General features: G+C 41.4%; 1 protein-coding gene across 1 annotated transcript in view; it reads right to left on the reverse strand.

The window, feature by feature from the left end:
• The window catches only part of VWF (von Willebrand factor), a 132,511-nt gene that overhangs the window by 69,852 nt on the left and 41,753 nt on the right, over positions 1-20,906 (reverse strand). Inside the window, exons 16-23 of the mRNA XM_018086235.3 lie at positions 20,386-20,626; positions 19,514-19,608; positions 17,830-17,990; positions 9,126-9,229; positions 5,764-5,902; positions 4,684-4,818; positions 1,602-1,748; positions 826-966 (exon numbers count right to left, since the gene is read on the reverse strand). Of these exons, the coding sequence (XP_017941724.3) occupies positions 826-966; positions 1,602-1,748; positions 4,684-4,818; positions 5,764-5,902; positions 9,126-9,229; positions 17,830-17,990; positions 19,514-19,608; positions 20,386-20,626 (1,163 nt within the window). The remainder of the gene's footprint in view (positions 1-825; positions 967-1,601; positions 1,749-4,683; positions 4,819-5,763; positions 5,903-9,125; positions 9,230-17,829; positions 17,991-19,513; positions 19,609-20,385; positions 20,627-20,906) is intronic.

Genomic DNA, 20,906 nt, shown 5'->3' on the forward strand with positions numbered 1-20,906 from the left:
CAGCTGCATGAGATGCTTCATTTTACAAATGTCAGAACAAGTTGTCTTCAAGCTGCTTCCTCACATTTTTTGATTTGGAAATACTATGGGTTATTATTATCATTTGCCAGCTCAATATAAATTTATTACTCAGTTCCATTCTTTCAAAACTCTGTATTTGGAAAAGAGAACACAGACTCTCATGTGTAATTTAATTAGTACCCTATGAAATCTCCAGCACTGGGACATAGATAACACTTCCAGGTAGCAGGTACCCCCCCCAAAATTCAGATGCAACCATAGATGGCAATAAAGTCTCATGTCCCCTCTCAATATCCTGCTCTTTCTGATCAAGCCATTCCAACTTTAAAACAATAACTGAATGCTGTTTAGAAAAAGAATGAGAAGCAAATAGAAAGAAATTAACCTAAGTATTCTGTTGTTTGTAATGGACAAACTAAGATTTGGGATATAGAAATTTGGATAGGGAAATACGAAATTTTTATCTGAATTCCCTGTGACTGAAACTTACAGCTGGTTGTCTTCAGGTTAAACTGTAAAATGAGATTTCCAGTTATACCTTGATTTCAAGCATCTGGGTTGGATAACTCTATGAACAGCCCCTACACCATACAGATTGGCTGTTTTGACATTCATCCGAGGCCAGGCAACACAGCAGCATTGTGTAAGTTAATTGATCTCCTATCAGATTTCAAGAAATAACATTATTTGGCAAAAACATGGGGAAAGGAGTTAATTTCTACTTATCCTTTCAAACCTCTTTGCCCACTCCTGAGTGATACTGTAACCCACACTAATTAGTTTTCACAATTCGTTCACACTCACCTTTTCAACATCAGCACAGGATGGATTAACTTTCCAAGAATTCCCAAAGTCAACTGGATCTACTTCAAGATGCTCACTGCTGCTGGTCAAATCATTGTTTTGGATTCCATCAAAATTTCCACACAGACCACACACTTGATCCTTGCAGGGAAAGAAACACAAAACACATAAATCTTACATCTGTACACTGGCTGAGGGTTTTGTTGAGAAGTCTTTTTTAGCCTCGAGCTTTAATGCCATGAGGCTTAAAAGCTGAATTACCCAGGGTCTTGCCAAGTCCACTAAAATAGGCATGGTCTTTCACAGAAAAGTTTAGCTCTTGTTCCCATTCTGCTTAGCTGAAAGTAGGACCACACTGTCTCCAGAAAGCAAGACAACTCTAACCAGCAGTGCCTGCTGGCTGTACTTGGAGTATGGCCCCACAATCCCATTTTATTTCTGGAGATGACAGTCCTCAGGAATCTGGCTCCTTACACTGCTCTTCCTGAATACAGAAGAAATCACTCAAGGTACAGTTATTCTGAGGCACCTCAGCATTCAGCCTTTCTGTCATAGCTCATCTCCAATGAGCCAGGATTTACACCTCACAACTGAACTACCAGGAAAGCAAGGCAGTCTAATGGTATTACCAAAGAAAAGCCTTTATTTTCAAGCAAGTGCCTAATACTCCATGGAAATCTATCAGCAAGTCTGCATTAAAAAAAGAATGCTGTTCCCCAGAGAGAGGGTAAGGGCATTCTTTAGTGAGAATAAGAAGAAAAGCAAAAAACACTTACTTTGAAATTGCCTTTTAAGATAACAGAGACTCCCATGGCCAGATCCCAGGTCACACTGATGCTCTTGCCCAGTAAAATGATGTAATAACGGCCAGACTTCATGACTTCTAAATTATTTTCATCATTAGGAGGTATCTTGATGTTCACCTGAGCAAGAGAAGCACATTGTGCTATCAACAGTGGCTCTAGTCACTATTTCAAGTCCCAGTGGAACACATGCTCATAGGTTAACAGGTACTTTCAAACATGCTGTTCCCTAGAGAGTTCCCACACACTATCCAGATGCTCCAGAGCAAAACAGAAAATTGGGATACACGTGGAGTATTTCAATCTCATCCCATTTCTATAACTTTTGGATGTGGTCCCTCATGCTCCCAGGAAATAACATACACTCACCACAAATACTGACACACAGAGCAGTGAGAGCTGATAAAGAAGACAGGGTATTCCTAATTAATGATCAGTTTAGTATTTGGTCAATGGTTCACTGAATAATTACATGTTGGTTTTTAGTTTTTTGGGTTTTTTTGGTTTTTATTTCATATTTTTAGGAAACTAATTCTGTGCTCCTGAGGGCTGGCAACAACCAAGGGATTGGCTAGGTTTGAGTTTAATAGGAACTAGAAAAACCACATGCATCAGTGGCTTCTGAAGGACCAGAGTCTGATCTTGAAGTCAGGAAGAACTTTCTTTCCAACTCCACACCAACAGGAAAAATCCAAAGAGATTCCTTTCAGCGTATCTTCATTTTTCCATTGCTTTCCCTTCCCCTGCGACTATTTCTCTTCCATCTGGCTGCAACTTCACTGCCTCCAGCTTCTAAGAATTTAAGAGATTAATTTAAAACACTTTCTTTCACACCATAATCCCCTTTCAATGGGTACTCTAACAGAATTATTAACCACATTTGGAAAGAAAAGTCTGGCACAGCTGTTACTTTAAGCACCATTAATGCATTAACTGCTTAATTGTGAAAGAGGCAGATGAAAAGTTTCAATCAGTACAATCAAGGGAGAAAGAGGAGCCCACAAACTATTCATCCACTCCCTAGTTTGAGGGAGAAATATTTCCTTATTCCACTGTTCTTTCTTGCTCAATTCAGCAAAAGCTCAGCAATGAAATTCAGTTCTCTTCACCTCTGAGTTATCATCAGAAACTTTTATCCCCAAAGAAGACAGTTCACGTCTTCCATGGATCTCCTAAGGAGGGCCTTCAGTGTTTTTAGAGGAGAACATGTTAAAAATATTTAGGTACTGGAAGTTCTTTTACCTTCTCCTATGGCCCATGTATGACTACACAGCTTAGTCACTTGGTTGCTTCTAGAGCAGCTTTTGTCTTTCCAAACTCAGGCAAAAAACAGAGGACAAAGTTGAGCTGGGAGGTTGACCTAAATTACAAAATTTCTATGTTTATGGAGGCTTTTTTCCCAACCATGAAGTCCAACTTTTGACCTTGCAAACTGGCAGATTTATTTCACAAATCTTGGCAAAAATTATTTCACAATTTTTTTTGTAAATGTCAGCCAGAACTGTAACATATATATACTTCAATTAAGTCCCCATTTACCTAAAATTAGAAGCTGCGCTCAAAACAGATCATCTTAAAACAATGCTATTTGGAAACATTTTAATGGAAAAAAAAAATAGTCAATACCTGGGCTTGCTTTTAAGGATTCTTGTGGAAAAAGAGTGCAGGAGGTCATCACTGGGTGAGAATTTGCCTAAGAGTTGTTTTCCCTTGATCTCTATTTTGTTTGCTGTTATTTCTAGGCAAACTTGTTCTAGATACTGTTACACTGAGAATTAAACTCTCTAAAAAGACAACTAAAAATTCAGGAGGGTTGTGTGGACAGATCCACACAACAGATCCAGCTCCTGCAAGGACAGGCTCTCTCAGGAACCAAACACTCTCTGTTGCTGGAATCACTGGATGCTGGATCACCTCCTGCCTTTTCTGGCCCTTTCTTAGGAGTCTAAATGGAAGCACAGCTTTTCTGAAAATCTGTCACCTAAAGAAGCTTTCAGACAAAGCCTGACTTGATGGAATGATCCCTGTACTGCTACTCACCCTCAACCAGGCAGGGAATTCTTTAGCAGTAAAAATAAAGAATTGGGTAATCGATATGTCCTATGTTTGTTCCTCCAGCATCCCAAAGCCTACATGGATCATATGCTGCCAAGATGTCCTGCACAGACACTGTCAATAATGGGCATGTTTTCTGTCTTCCTGTCAAGGATCAGTGGCACTTTGCAGGAAATTCAAAACCTGGTACAGCTTTGTCTGTTAACTCAAAATAAGGCAAATGCAGAGTGGTTTCACATTTCACTGGGAACATTCTTGCAAGTTCTCTGGTCCAGATGCCAGTTCAGAGCACAGGACTTCTGAAAATGGAGCGATTGAAACACTCTAATCCACTGCAGCTCTGCAGTGCCTGAACACAGACGGCCTTAATTGTTGCAGTGCTCAAGGCAAAGAGCTGAGTGAACTCTGCCCTCTGGAAAGCTTGTTTCCTGCTGGGGAGGGACATGGGAGATGGAAGTGATTCTTGGTCAGTTCTTCAGTGTTTGGGGGTAGGAAAGGGGAGGAAAAAGAAGAATCCAGTCATCTGGATATTCCATCCAGCAATTTAACATTCTGCATTATCAACTCATTTGAGCCATGACTTCTTTTTTTTTACTGTGTGCTCAGTCCTTCAGATTGTTAAACTAGGTCTGATGTTTTACTAGTTATGAGTCAGTGACTGGGTTTTCCAGAGAGGTTGTGGCTGCCCCATGCCTGGAAGGGGCCTAGGGGAAGGTGTCCCTGCCCACAACAGGGGGGTTGGAACGAGGTGGTTTTAAAGGTCCCTTCCAACCCAAACCATTCTGTGTGAGACAAATTTGTTGGCATCAAGGAGAAATACCAAAATGGCATTATACCTCTTGGAGCAAAATGGGTCATTATAATCCTCCTAATCTTTTCATTTTATGATCGAGAACCCCTGAGCACGAGGTCATTTATGCCTCATATTTTACTAAACAATCTGTAATTCTTTTCCCAAAAAAAATAAAAAAGGAAAGCAAGAGAAAAGAAGCATACATACATTTCCATTAAACAACTCTATTTCCCCTCCTCCATACAGAAGGATAACTCTTTTGCTGCACTTTTCTCCAGTGAAGCCGCAACCTTCATTTGCAATTAGTATCCTGAATGTTCCAGAGTCATCCCTGCAGAAATCCTATCAGATAAAAAATAAATCAATGAGTCAGTAACATGGTACATTTTAAAAACACATACAGAGAAAAACACCTAGAGCCAACAGAAGCCTGAGATAACACCCTGTGTAATCTTGACCAATAGGATATATGTTGGCATGTCCAATATTCCCATATTCATTTATTTTGTGCTTAGCCTTGATATTCATGAGGTCCATCCCTGAATACACAGATATTGTTTGATTTACAAGACTCTACAGCTTCAGTGCTAAAATTAAAATACAAATCTAGAAGGTTAGGTTAGAAAGAAGAATTAGGAAGAAATTTGCACAGTCTTGAGTCAAAAGTTTGATACCCACGCTTTTCTGCCTGTACATGGAAAATAATTACAGTAATGCCAACCTATTTCTTGGGGAGCAATGATGTATCGTAATATATTGATTTTCTTTTCTTTGTGAGGTCCATCTCTCCTCTTTGCTGTGAGGGAAGTGGATATTTTCAATGTACTCCAAAAGAACTGGTGCATGGAAGAGGACAGTGACTGTGCTGGAGGGAAAGAGCAGCGTCTCTGTTCTGGGGGAATTTAGGGAAGGTTTACTGAGCATTCCTTGTCCCAACCAGACAGTAAGCCACTAGAACAGGATAAAGAGTCTAGTGGAGAATGAGGAAAAATTGATTTTTTATGGATATCCACAATTCCATGTTAGAGATGAGGTTCGGACAGCTCTTCTGTCACAAGGTTTGTGACTGCCAGCTAGACACGTGACAACCTAAATTTCTATACAACAAAATGCAATCTTCAAAATTCTCGAGACATCTTTGAAGTCTGAAAGCTCTACTCTCCTCTACCATCCATCTGGCTCACTAATTAAATATTTTACTGTGATTTATCCCAACACTGGCCTTCTCACCTGATGTAAAACACCTTGTATATTATCAGGCAGCTTTAGCATTTGACATGTTCTTACCTGAACTAATACATACAGACAGTTTCCTGGAAACTTGTATTTCAGTCCATCAAATGTCAAGTAATGGGCTGTGCCAATAACAGTGCAGGTGCCATCACACAAATTTTTGGTGCACTCCCACTTCCGACCCTGGCACACACTGTGACAGAGAGAACAAGTCAGTGACAATTATCATTATTGCAATGTATATAATAAGCAACAAAAGGCAAGGTGCTTTAGGCAAAGTGAAAGTGCCACAGTTTCTGCCCCCAGGAGTTCACTACCACACACCAGATGAGAGGCTCTCTCATCAATATAAATTAGCATATGTCAGCATTGGGTGTATAAATCCAAATTATGCATTAATGTTAAGTGAATAAGGGATATGTTTCTCTGTTTCTTAAAAACTGCATGTAGGAATACGAGTTTTTTGAATCTCCCTATTCCAAAAAGTGGCCTGGACAGGCCTCCTTTGGAGTAATATTTTGTAATATCATTAACATTTTATTTTGGATATGCTGCTGTGCTTCAAGTACCATTTTAGAAAAACAGGGCACCAACTCTGCTATTTGCCCTTTTCCAGAGATATCCTGGAGGACCACAAGTCTTGCTACAGAAGCTGAAGGTATGAAAGAGGATCTTTCCCTCAACACCCAAAGGCTTTTGATCAGTGACATAAATTGATTTGCTAACTAGCAAGAGACGGAGCAAATAAAATGAAAACCAAGGTCAATGGGGAGTTAGAACAGCAGCTGACACCATATCAAATAATACAACTTTAATAACATAATAAGCAATATCTTGCTTGAGGGTGGCAAAACATTCATCTACTAAACACTCTATGAATGCAGATGGACACCATCAGTGCCCCAGGAATTTTCTAATCAAGTTCTGAAAGGGCAGGGAAAGGGGAATTTTATCTGTGCTTTACAGAAATAAAAACTCAGGGATAAAGAACCTGAAATACTTTCCCAAGATCAAACTGCTACCCAAAGAAAAACCAGGCACTGAACTGAGTCCTCCAGTAATGCCTTAACCCAAACATAAGCGTTGGTTAATCCTGGTAACATTTCACATTATAACAAATATTCTGCAATACATTTCCTTCAACGAATGAAACTTCAGTAATATGAAACCTATTACACCCTCTGACATTAATTCTCTGCTAATAGTTAGAGCAAGACCAAGGTTTTGTGTATATGTGCATGGGCAGATTATAAGGTACGTGGCGGAGCAAAATTCAGATTAGCAGATTCCTGCTGTGTGTGCTGCTTCCTAAGTGTTACTCCAAAACTTTCATGGAGCTCTGCAATGAATTCCCAATACATTGCATAAGAAAAGTTTTGCCACTGGCTTAGGCTTGGAGACATTCCGTTGTTCATGAATTAGGGCCTCCCATATGTCAAGCTGGATGTAAACGCCAAATCTGACACCTCTGGCCCATATATTGCGTTTGCAGGTGTTCACATCTGGCTAAGAACAAGTGAGAATGAGAACTCCTGCAACAGCAGTACAAAAAGCAAAAACAAAAGGAAAGGAAGATCTGACCTCCAAAATGCAGACTCTCAATTCTTATTAATTCTCAAAGCAATAGTAATTTCCTATATCGCTTTCTAAATGACATTTGACTTGATATTTGCTGAGAACTATCGTGAAACTTTTCAAAGACACATAGTTCAAAAAAGCCCTAGTGGCATTTTTGAGGGACCCCTTTTCCAATTTTACTTTCACATACAAGAAAAATACCTAAAATGTGAGGAAGAACTTTTTATCAATGAGACAAAGCCTGATTTCTAACATTTTCTTAACCTCGACATTGAAGGAAATTCTATGTATTTGAGGAAATGTCACTTACAACAGGCAGTCACAAGAATGAAGCAACATGGTTATGACTATTTTAAGATCAAAGATTATAAGAATGACTGAAAATAGAAGGACTGTGCATGGTTATTACGAAGAATCTTGCAAATTTCACAACAACACCCAGGAGTTTTACTCTTCTTGTTTCAATAAAATTTTCATCGTGTCTGTTTTTCATCTGAGTCACTTTTACCTATATGAAATGTAAGCAGATTATAGCACTTGTATCTATACAAAATATCAGCTTCTCCTCCATCTTTCTCCCTTTCAAATCATACTTTCCCCCAGGTTTAATTACAGTGGATTATTCACAATGTTATATGTAGCTACAAAGGAAAGAAATGAAACAAAACACCGAAAGGTCAAAATTTCCACATAAAACCTTAATTCAAGTCTAACTTACACTAGTTAGGAGTGGTCCCACTAGTTTAAGAATACAAGACTTGAAATCACTGTTACTCAGAGGTCAATGTACCAAACAAAACCCAAGCCAAAAGACTATTCAACAGTGATTCTCTGATCCAACTCCACCCAGTCACGCAGAAAATAACAAACATTGTTCCTGGGGTGCCACAAAGCTGGTCAGGGACATTTTGGATAGAATTTATGACAGATTCTGAGGTGCAAATTCAAGGAAAACAGAGTTTTCACACTATTGGTGGCTCAGTGTCCTACACCTTGGACTCCTGGAGCTCTGCAGGGGAGAGCCAACATTCCCTCCAAGCACACATGCAGAAAGCAAAGCACCTCCAGTGCAGCCAGTGTGCTGTGCAGGCAGAAGACAAGAGTGGCAAATACATTCTACCTCCCCAAAGGCTGTGCTGAGGACTTCCCTCCATGCAAATTGAACAGCCCATCACTTTCTTGTGAACCTATAAATTCTTTTTCATGGAGCACACAGGATAAGGGTGAAAGACATGGAGCACTTTTTTCTTCTAAGCTATCAGAGGTTTCACTCTTTTTTCCCCCTGATCTATCAATGGGCTGAGCACTCTTTAGAGATATAAGAGGTCAACTCTTTCTCTGCCTAAATCTTTAATATTTTTCTGAAGGGCATCTATCATAATATAGCTGGCACATCACACCCTTTCTGCTGATGCAGCTTCTGGCTGAAAAGGACTGATTTGAAGGGTCTCAAGTAGCAAAAAAAAAAAAAAAAGGGGAAGCATGACAGAAAAGCTTAGTGACAAAGTGCAGACTCCATTCCTCCCACTCCAGAGGAGCTCCTATATTGTTATCTTGTGCAGCAAAATCAAGGAGCAAATCCACGAGCTAGTGCCTACAGAGGATTTGCACAGACACACAACCTATTTGTAAGGTACCAGGTACAGGTTGTTAGATATTATTAGAAGTTTTGCTGGGTCTTCATGCAACATGCAAAGGGAATGCGATGGTCTGTGCAAATGTGCTGCAAAACCTGAGTTCCTATGAAACAGACCTGTTAAGCCAACAATATTTGGTGTTATTAGAAACATGTCAGATGCCCAGGAGAAAAACAGGAAAGTGATGTTCCAGTGGCTCACCAGGTGTTGCAGTCCTTAGTCACTGTCTCTCCCTTGGCATATTCTCTTCCATTGTGGAAACAGGGGCATCTCTCAGGAGCAACACACCTGTTTTCATGTCGCACCTACCAAAACACAGAGTTTGTCACCACCTGGGTCTGTTGGTACCTGTCCCAACAAAGGGGAGCAAGGAGTGAGGAGCAAACAAAGAACATGTGGATAAAGAGCAAAGGAACAGATAGACAAAATGGTTCAAGATTATCTAAGGTAAGACAAGGTACAGCATTACTAATATTTTTCCCCCATAAACATAAATAGAACTACGGGCAGATATATTACATCTTGCTCCCACCAGCTTGAGCTGCTGGGGGAATGGATTAGATTATACAAGAATGTCACAATGAGAAAGTCACAATTTGACCCAAAGCAGGGTGCAGTGGGGATAAAACAGGTGAACCCAAATATGGAGAGCAGGTGAATAGCACGTGCTTCTCACACACAGCAAACTCAAGGAAGGCCTACCATAAAAGCAGCCAGACACAGGGCTCAGCTGGACTAAAAACAGAAATAGGATCACTGAGGAGGAGACCACGAACCACAGTGCCAGAAGAATCCATGTGCAAATGCAGATCCTGTTGTCACAGACAACAGACCCTTAACAAAGCCCACTCTCCTCTGTCAGCTCCCCTCTGAAAATTGCAGTAACCATTCATTTTCTTTCAAATCCTTACTTACTTCCTAGAAGGCAAGATAAATATCAACCTACTTGAGATTTTATTCCACTCTCACAAACTCAGTTGCTGGGAAATAGGTCATTATGTACTATCTACAATTTTTTCTTTCTCAGTTTTACCCTACTGATCTTAGTTTCTCTTTGTATAAAAACAAATAATTTTTCCCTCTTAAATGAAAAAAACAAAACAAAAACAAAAACAAAACCCCACTAACCAAACAAAAGCAAGCAATGCCTTTAGACTATTTGGTTTTTTCCATCCTTTTTCTGTTTTCTTTTTCTGTGATTACTTTCCATTTTGAAGACACGTAGTTTTAGAGAATCAAACACAACCAAAACTGGCTATGCTGAATTTTCACTCAGTCGTGGTTCTGCAAAGTCAGGGATAGTTTGGCTCTTGCTTCATGGAATACCTAAATGGAGAGCCCTTCCCCTTTCTCTCATTCAAAAGTCACAAAATATCACCTTCCCACTTTAAACTCGTTCAAATCATTAAAATAGTTTCTTTTTTACCATTAAATACGGGTCAATGCAGTCTGAACACCAGGTTAATAAAGAGGAACAAATCTGCCTTTTCCTATGGGGACCTAGAACTGTCACCCAGAACAAATAATAAAAAAGATTTCACAGCCTGGAGTCCCTTCATTCTCATGCAGTTTCACGTGCTCTGTGGTTTGTGGAAAGCTGTATTATGCCAAATAAAAACCCTCCGGTAGAAGCAAGATGGAAACAAAGAAATGCTTTTCTAGATGATAGAGCTGCAGCTCTGCCTCAGACTTAATTGTTACAAAGGATGGTGAGAAAACAGTTCAGAAGAGACCACATGTTTCCAAGGGAGTTTAATTCCTTCTTTCCTTCCTTTCTGGTGGCATTTAGAAAAAAAAAAAGCACTATATGACTTCACACTCCTGGTTACGTTTGAGTTTTTGCAGAGTGTTCAGAACACAGTTCACAATAAACTCGGGGGCTTGCCTTGGGATACAAAACTTGGGATTAGACAGCTGGTTAGTAAAAGAAGGATTAGGACCTATTCTACTTGCTCCTCAACATCTTCAGAGACTGGTATTAGTATTTCTATCACAACCAGTTTAGCAACTGTTGATCCAGTGACAAAGAGGGGAGAGCACCTTGCCTGAGCACTGCAGAGTGGGTGGGTTGGGTTTAGAAAGCAGGACAGAAAAACCCAGAGTGGACTTTCACTAGATGACTAAACATTTTTTTGCTGCAAAACTCAATGAATTATGATTTTGTTAACAGTAACACACACAATCTACTGGTTATACTGACACCACATCCAAAAGCTGGTCTACATCTGGCAGCCCAGAGCCATGCAGCATTACAAGCACTATCTGGTTCTACAAGACCAGTAGCACTATCCAAAAACAGCTGAGTTTTCTGGGGAAGTCATAGAATCAGCTGGGTTGGAAGGGACCTCAGAGATCATCAGGTGCAACCCTTGATCCACACTACCACTGTGGTTACCAGACCATGGCACTGATGCCACATCCAGTCTCATCTTAAAAACCGCCAGGGATGGAGAATCCACCACTTCCCTGGGCAGAATTTCTTCCTAATATCCAGCCTAAACCTGCCCTGGCACAGCTTAAGACCATGCCCTTTTGCTGATAGCTGCCTGAGAGAAGAGACCAACCCCCACCTGGCTACAACCTCCTGTCAGGGAGTTGTAGAGAGTGTTGAGGTCTCCCCTGAGCCTCCTCTTCTGCTCGAGTCCATTCCCCAGCCTCGTTGCCCTCCTCTGGACCTGCTCCAGTCCCTCCATGTCCTTCCTGAACTGAGGGGCCCAGAACTGGACACAGCACTCCAGCTGCGGCCTCACCAGTGCTGAGTCCAGGGGAAGAATCACTTCCCTGGACCTGTTGGCCACACTGTTCCTGATCCAGGCCAGGATGCCATTGGCCTTCTTGGTCACCTGGGCACACTCTGGCTCATGTTCAGCTTCCTGTCAATCCTAACTCCCAGGTCCCTTTCTGCCTGGTAGAGGTCCCTCAGTATAACAGTAGATAGCAGTCAGTATGGAGATTTAGCAATCCTGAGTGCTTGAGATGATAGGAGGCATGAGCTCTGGGGAGATAACCTCAAAAAAAGACAGGTCTGTAATGAGAACAGCTCCTGTTTGCACCAATGAACACCCTGACAAAGATGCTTTACATCCATGGGATTACAAGTGGTTGACTAGCTGATTCCCCCACTACTGAGGGAGAAGGCAGAAATGTCCATCATTTCCTTGCTCTGCCTTATTAATTGCTAAACGACAAAGTCTTGCAAAGGAAAGGACAACATTACAGATTTCAGAAGCTTTAAGATTCTTCTCACCTGAACTTACAGGGGGTGATTATCCCACACTGCACTGGTGTGGCCTCACCTCAAGTATGGGGGCAGTTTAGGGCACCACAATATGAGAAGGATCTAAAGCTGTCAGAGTGTCCAAAGGAAGGACATGAAGATGGTGAAGGATTTGCAGGGGAAGCCACACCAGAAGTGGTTGAGGGCACTCGGTCTGTTCAGCTGGAGAAGAGGAGACTGAGGAGAGACCTCACAGCACCTGCAGCTTCCTCACAAGGGGAAGCAGAGGGGCAGAAACTGATCTCTTTGTGACCAGGCACAGGACTCGAGGGAATGGCTGGAGATGTGACAAGGCAGTTTTAGGTTGTATGTTGGGAAAAGGTTCTTCCCCCCAGTGGTTGGGCACTGACCAGGCTCCCCAGGGCAGTGGTCACAGCACCAAGGCTGACAGAGCTCAAGGAGTGTTTGGACAACACTCTCAGGCACCGGGTGGATTCTTGGGGTTGTCCCGTGCAGAGCCAGGAGCCAGACTCGATAATCCTTGTAGATCCCTTCAAACTCAGGAGATCCTCTGATTCTAAACTCCATCTCAATAAGCCTAAACTTTGATCTCTCCTGGTCAACACAATTCGATGAGTATCTCTGTGTCAAGGGAAGCTCAGATATTCACTCTGTTCCTCCTGACACACCTGCAGGGCTTCAGCAGAAAGTCAGCCAAAGGTATGAAGGAGTACAGGATTAAGCAAAGGAAGTGGGTCATATTAGAAGCCAATAGTTAATAGGCTTTAGAATAATAGACTGGCCTGGGTTGGAAGGGACCTTAAAGAACATCCTCTGCCATGGGTAGGGACACCTTCCACTATCCCAGGTTGCTCAGAGCCCCATTCAACCTGTCCATGGACACTTCCAGGGATGGGGCAGCCACAGCTTCTCTGGGCAACCTGTGCCAGAGCCTCACCTCCCACAGTAAAGTGCCAGAGCCTCACCTCCCACAGTAAAGAATTTCTCCCATAAATGTATTGTTTTAACTAAAACAGCCTGTGACCATTTCTGTGTAGACAAAGACAAGTCAAAAACATGTTAGGAGAGAGCATGAAAATGTGCTGGTTAACACTTGACTTTTCTTTCTTATGTTAGCTGCACACTTCTTATGTTTATGTACCCACCTCCTCATGAAGACATAACACAGGATAAACCTCCACTGAAAAAAAACAACTAAAAAAAACAACAGAGTTAGCTACGTGGAAAAATCAAAATAACACTCAGGTAAATTTTAGTTGAAAACAGTTTGGAAGGAAAAAAAAAAACAACCTTCCAAACTTTCCTGATTCATATGTTTAGGGTTTATATTTTTTTTCATTTTTCTACTGATATAAAGTTCTAGAATTAGTTTTATTTCAGCAGTCAGAATGTAACAAAATGTTTCATTTCACTTTAAAACCTTAGTTTTTCTTCAGTCGTTGGAAATTGAAAGAAACTAATTTTCTAGTTTTGGAGCGTCTGGATTTTGTGCTTTCTGATTGTTCTGCTCCTCTTTTTCCCCAGAAAGGTGGTTAACACTCCATTTGTATATTTATTAATATTTTCCAATGGGAAAAACCTGGAGTTCAGTAAACTAATCTGAGAAAGCATATTTTTCCCCACACTTCTGCACATATGTTATGATTTATCTTTTCTGCTCTGCAAAAGGGTGACAAGTATGGAGAATTTCCCACCCTCCAGATGATCAAAGACAGAAAAAGAAAAACTACTTTTTGTGACATACTGAACATTTTTATTTGCTAGAAATCAAAACAATGTAAAATACTAAGTCAAGATGAGCTGGAAAACTTATTTTTCAGTTGAAAGAAATTAGGTTTTGTCTGCATTTTCTGGGGAAATAATCAATTGGTTGGCAATTTCTCACCCCAGCAAATTTTCCAATTGAAACCAAGCCAGCTGGAGCATCATGTTCATGAGCAATCATTGATTTATTTCTTTTTCGTTATTTTTCAGATATGTAATTGAAAATTGGCAGGGTATTTGTCCACACAGATTTTAGACTACGGATTCCTCTGTTTAAGACTGATAACTAACTGACCTGTAAATATCTCTTTACACATGTAGGGATAACTTAATTACATATTAACTGCCACATACACTTGCAAATTGTACTGGAGAGCTGTTTATGTAAACTACATATCTGACTGTGTTTCCTGATGGAATCATAGAATCATGGAATGGTTTGAGTTGGAAGGGACCTTAAAGATCATCTTGTTCCAACCCCCTGCCATGGGCAGGGACACCTGCCACTAGATCAGGTTGCTCAGAGCCCCATCCAAACTGGCACTGGACACTTCCAGGGAAGGGTGAATCCACTACTTATGAACCATTTTAGGCAAGCAAGAAGACTAATTATTTTGCTAACAAGTTATCCATGATCATTGATAATTTTCATATGCTACAGTACCACAAAAAAAGTCTTTAGTAAAAAGGCACAGTTTCTTCCAGAACATGCAAATATTTATGGGAACAAATATTCAGTAATCAATAATTCCCACAGACCTTCCTGCAAACAGCAGCTCACCTCTGTGAGTGCTTGTAAATTAATCAGGATTACAGAACACCAACAAGGGAGACCAACCAGTAAAAGAAATATTCATTTCTTTTTCCACTCCCCTTATTGCTCCCTTCTGTTGGCACAAGTCTGGAAAACACAGACTTTGTGACTTTGCAGAGCTTTGTCTCATTGTGCCCAGCCTAAGTTAGGAAGAGGTAGGATGGAAAGGAGCAGTTGGTCACCACCCCAGATCCTTCTCACGTTGTCTGGTAATTCTGGGAGCACAAAGGCTCACTGAAGAACACAGAAACAAGAAAGAATTCTCCCCCAAACCTCATCCTATTGGTGAGGAGGAAACTGCTCTTTGACAACCAGCTGGCAGGTCCTGTGGAGCCAGGAGTAACACATGGAAAAGGGGACCCACACGGCAAAGGCACTGGGGTTGATCCCATCTTTGCATGGGATTGTCTCTGCACCAGCTTTTCCCAGCATGACTTTGGTGTATCTTCTAAATTCTATTCCCTGCCAGATGGGAAGCCAAGGAGAACAAGTAATTCCAGGCCGAGCTTAGTGGAAGATTGAACCATACTGGCATCTAGTGGACAAAGAACTTATTTTACTAGTTCTTTAAAAATAAAAAAATACTGAGCCCGATCCTTCTATCCAAAACCTGTCAAACCATCTTGAATTCAGGGGTTTGTTCCACACCACTGCAAAGTCAACTGGAGCTTCCAATTCCAAAAGGCCAAAGACTGCTCCCGTGGCAAGAATTTTATGAAGGAATTGTTTGTTCCAACTTACTGAAAAGGAATACACAATTCTGTGCTAAACATGAAGGTTAATTACCAGGAAGCTGCTTTTGGGGAGTTTTCTTTTTCCTGTTGAGTCGTTATCATAATTTGTTTTCCACAACTGTGTCCAAAGATATTACCATATCCTGGAACTGAAATAAAATCTCAAGCCCCTTCACGAAATCAAAGAGGTCTGACTGTCACATACAGAGAGAAAACTGTTCACCCTGGCAATTTAGGAACTTTACAAGTCCACAAGCTTTTCTAAGTTTAGTTCTCCCACTACTATTTAGGAATATTCTTCTCTAAACAGACATACATTTGAAAACTGAAATGTGAAAAGAAGCAACACTTTTTTTTTTTTAAATTGTGAAAATTTATGGATGCTTTCAAATTCTGTTCTGTACTTTTTACTTTGTACCTCCAAGACATTTCACAAGCCTGAGCTTTTGCCTACAGCTGGCATTTTATTCTGGAGAAGCATCTATTGATATAAATGTGTATATATCAGCAAAATATGGTAGCAGTGTTCAAGAAATACGTTAATATTAATGCTAGAAATTACTGTATTATGAGAATTTAGGGGAGGGCTGTTTTTCTAGAAAGATAATGGAAGGAATCTGGGGGCAGAAAACACCTGTGTTGATACAGAAGAGGAAAAAACAACATACCTTTACAAAAAGACATAGTTCCAAGTGAAGTTAATTGCTTTTTAAAATGAAATTTAAAGTAGTGAAGTAAATTCATTAAAGCTGAAGCCTAAGCATAAACATACATCTAAACCCTAAAAGTAATAAGCCACATTTCATTTGCTAACACTCAATGTCCAATTCATATTCATGAGCCTGAACCTTGAGCAGGTATAAAGGATAAAAAAAACCTAAAAATAATATTTTTCATGTCTAGACTTCCTGGGATGCAACATTTGAGAACATCAGGCTTTATTATGTGCCCCTCTCAGTCTGAAAACTGTACCAGCAATGCCTCCAAGCACCACAGCTATCAAAACCCATCTCAAACAAAATAAAGACACAACCTCAATTCTTTTTCCAACATTTGCTAGGTATGTTCATCTGCATTTCATGCATTGAACATCAAAAGCTTCTTAGACTCCATCACTTTCCCTGGACATGGAACTCAAAATTGCCATTTACTGAACTTCATAAAGAGTGTACTATGTGCTCCACCTCTATCCTGGGCTAAACCCCAGTCCCCTCTGAGATCCTGGGCGTGACTTTTCACCTGCCCAGATGTCTTGCTCAGCACTGAACTGATGCTTGTTTCTACTGCTCAGAGAACAGCATCAAGAGAAGTGCTCTCATCCAGAGACAGAGAACTGCTATTCTGTCTACTTTTTATCAGGGCTCTAAATTGACACTGAGTTCACAGTCACTGACCGAGTAAAATCCTATTTACTCTATTTAAAAAATTACTAAACTATTGATTAAATTTGAGGGTTGCAGTGGGACATAAACCTGAACTCCAGAAAGCATCTTAGCAGTGAAAAAAGCATGCTCAGCACACCACCTGCAACTCCAGGACACCTTGTGGCATCATCTTAGCAAGTTCTGTGTCCCACATTCCTTCACGTGGGGAAGTCTCAGTTTGGCACAACACACAGGAAGGGAGCAGTAGAGATGGAGACTTGACAAGGGCAGGGACACCTTCCACTAGACCAGGTTGCTCAGAGCCCCATCCAATCTGGCCTTCAACACTTCCAGGGATGGGGCAGCCACAGTTTCTCTGGGCAACCTGTGCCAGGGCCTCACCATCCTCACAGGGAAGAATTTCTTCCTAATATCCAATCTGAACCACTCTCTGTCAGTTTGAAGCCATTCCCCCTTGTCCTGTCACTCCAGACCCTTGGAAATAGTTTCTCTCCACCTTTCTTGTGGGCTCCCTTCAGGTACTGGAAGGCCACAATTAGGTCATCCCAAAGCCTTCTCTTTTCCAGGCTGAACAATCCCAATTCTCTCAGCCTTTCCTCATAAGAGAGGTGCTCCATCCCTCTAATTAACCTGGATGTGGGGTCAGTATTTGGGATGCAGGTGTCTGTGTACTTCTAGCTCTGACTAGGGAAGTTCAGAAAGACTGAGGAGGTGTTTAGTAGCAGAGTTGAAGAAAGACATAAACTGGTCTTAAAAGTGAGTTCTGGCATTTTGATTATTAATTATTATTACAAACTAAAGTTCATCTTCTGTGCAGATATACGAATACACATTCTTTAAATCAGCCACAATTTGACAGTCAATACCTCACAACCACCTATTTCCAAGGTGCAAGAAGACTGCTGGTAGAAAAGAAGGAAGGCAAGAAAGCAAAGAGAATCTGCTTCTCTGTGCAGTTAAGCCTGCTTACCATCCCTTTTGGACAGGCACATCCAGATATGCAGCCGTGGCTGATGCACTCCAAGTCATAGTTCTGGCAAGTCTTGGCACACTCCAATCCTTCTGCTCTTGGGTTGTTTGCAGGACACAAAATCGTTTCCATGGGGGGTCTGCACAACAGGCTCCTTTTTACTTTAAAGAATAATTTTACAAAAATTGCAATTAGAACTCAAGTATTGCTAGCACAGTATTTTTTCTAGAAGATGGATCAACGTTTCTAATAGAAAACTAATTTTTAGAATATAGACACTACACCACTATGCCATGAAATTGTAAAGAAAACAGTCCCTACTTTCCATGAAGTGAGCTCAGTTAGGCTGCCATAAAAGCAGGTATTCTAATACTGAAGCAAAAAAAGCTGCACTAAACATAACAGTGTAATTCCAAACATTAACCATGTCAGTGGAAAACTGATATTCCAAGAAGCAACAGCATCACATATGATTGTATTTAGAACCACTTCCCACACGGAGTATAACAACTTTAGTGACTGTAAATAACAACACCCTTAACTTAAACACAAGCTCTTTGAAACTTCCAGATTCTGTCAGAAGGTCAGAATGTCCCAGGAAACTCCAGGTCATTATTTCAAGCACTATTAGCAACATGCCTCTCTGAGGTTTTGGTAAGTCTTAGCACCCTGATAACAACATTGGTTAGAGATACACCTCGAAGGTTTCACCTGAAGAACAGGTGAGCCAACCTGGTGGTCTACCAAGAAACATTAAGCAGGTCACTACCCTGTACCTACAGTCGGATTTACAGTGTTTTCCACTAGGAGCTTTGGCAACAAGGATGCCTGGTAGTTTACCAGAAGATGCAAAGACCAACAATAACCCTTTGTCTCTAAGGCACCGGCAAATACCAACCAAAAACCTTCTCCAAGCACCGTGCATTTGGCAGTGTGCCATGGAAGACACCATGTTTGACACTACCCCTGGGGTTCACGAAGGGATCATAGAATCCTAGAATATCCTGAGTTGGAAGAGACCCGCAAGGATCGTCAAAGTCCAGCTCCCAGATATTCCCAAGCCTCTCCAAATCCCCACTAGCCCTGTCCCCTCTGAGATGCCTCCAGCCTCAAACCCCCTCTCTGATCACAACCCCCTAAATTCTATCCATATATCAGCAGGAATCCCCCAAAAATCCCATGGCACTGCTGTTCTGTCTCCACTGCAGTGCCTAGCCCTGTGAGGCAGCTGTCAGTCTCCAGGAGGTTTTATGGCTGGAAGGCACAGTGGGAGCCTGGCAGCAGTCTGACCTTCAGGCCACAGAAAGCTTCATTGGCACCAGGAAGAAGAGTTTGCAACCTGCCAGTCAGAAGCAGGAGGTATAAGCTGGTTAGTCACTGATGGCACGTGATCCTCAAATCTGGGGGCCTCAGATCACTGACAAGAGACCCTTTAACCTCTTTGGTTCAAGAGAGATTGCAGTAGCTAATTATGATTTTGAAAGGTGAGACTCAATGAGTTCTGCATCCTCTCAGGTAAACATTTTGTTTCTACCCTATAACCAAAAAAAAAAAAACTAGAAAAATACTCACAAGCTCACCAGCCATTGCAACCTCCGGTACTTCTTCCCTAATCTACATTATCAAGAAATTGAATAAGAAAAAAAACAAAACAGGAAATAATTATTTTTTAAGACATACTAACTTCTGGCAGATGGCCTCTCATCAGCAAAAACATCAGGCAGGAAGGCACCAGGAGCTCTGTTTGTACTGCAGTGCATGAAGCCATTTTCACAATAGCTTAAAAAAAATCAAAACAAACAAATAGAGCTTATAGTTAATCCAACGACATTTAGCTTTCACTCACATTGTGGTTTTCAGACAACAGGAAACTTGTCAGTACTAAAATTACACCTCTCATTGGGGCTGATTTGTTCTCTCCATCCACTATGCCTGCCAACCTTAGAGGCTTTCTTTAGAGTTGATGTGATATACTAACATAGTAACCCTGCTGTCTGCTAGCCCTGCCCTGCTGAACCCAGTGCATCTGCACAGGGATAAAGCTGGGCAAGGTAATAGGCAGTTTTGCTGTGGAGAGAGGTAAGGGACAATCTAGAGCATGAAACTCAGGATTTTTGTGGTAAAGGGGAAAAGGAGAAGATACTGCTCCCAAAACTGGGCTTGCCAGGAGCTGCCCAGCAATTACACTCCTGCTCTCAGTGTGCTGCTACTCAACAATTAGAAATGCTCTTTAATATTTGTATCTCTGATAGAGGTAATTAGGTTTTAATGTTTAAGAAATGTATCACAGTACATTAAAGTGACATTTTAAAAGCCTACAGAGTAGGTATTGTCAGTAATTAAACTCCATTTCAAACTGGTAGGAACTGTTCATAGAACAGGGCTAAAGACTGTTTTCTGGCTAAGGTGGCATTTGAAATTACGTGGATAGAGATGCAATAGCAAAACTCACCACTTGGTGTTTTGGAGGCACGGGAACTGACCCTGTTAACCACTCCAGCCATCCAAAAATTTGAGTCAGAGTGTTGAGGGATGAGTTACGAACGGCGCACTTACCACATGGTGTAATGATCCGAAAAAACATCCTCTGGCTGGAAGATCTCCCCGTCATAGTAACAAGAGCAGTGAGACTTTGGCACACACTGCTCATGCTCATCCAGGTAGTGCCCAGGGGGACAGTAGCAGCCTTCCACACAGAGCTCCTCACAGTCCTCATCCGGGTAGGACAGGGAGCGGCAGGTCTGGTTGCACGGCGTCCCGCACTGCTGGTACACCTGCCCTTCAGGACAGGCCATTGCTGTGGGAAGACATGCACATGAGGGAGACTGGCATTTGATCCGAAGCCAACCAAAGGAAAAGCTGCCTACACCAGTCTGGGAAGTGGGATTGAAAGGTCTTTATTTATTATCATCAGTAGAGGCCTGTATTGCGCTGTCTCTCCCTAACTCTGCAGCACCAGTGCAGCCGAGGGCACTGCTTGTGTAGGCACAAACAAAACCTTACTACATGCAGTCCCCAATAAGTGTCAGGACTGGACTTCAACTCCTGCAATGGAAACCCATCCACAAAATTTCATC

The sequence above is a fragment of the Manacus vitellinus genome, unplaced genomic scaffold (assembly GCF_001715985.3).
Source record: "Manacus vitellinus isolate BGI_N305 unplaced genomic scaffold, ASM171598v3 scaffold_90_pilon, whole genome shotgun sequence".
Lineage (NCBI taxonomy): Eukaryota > Metazoa > Chordata > Aves > Passeriformes > Pipridae > Manacus > Manacus vitellinus.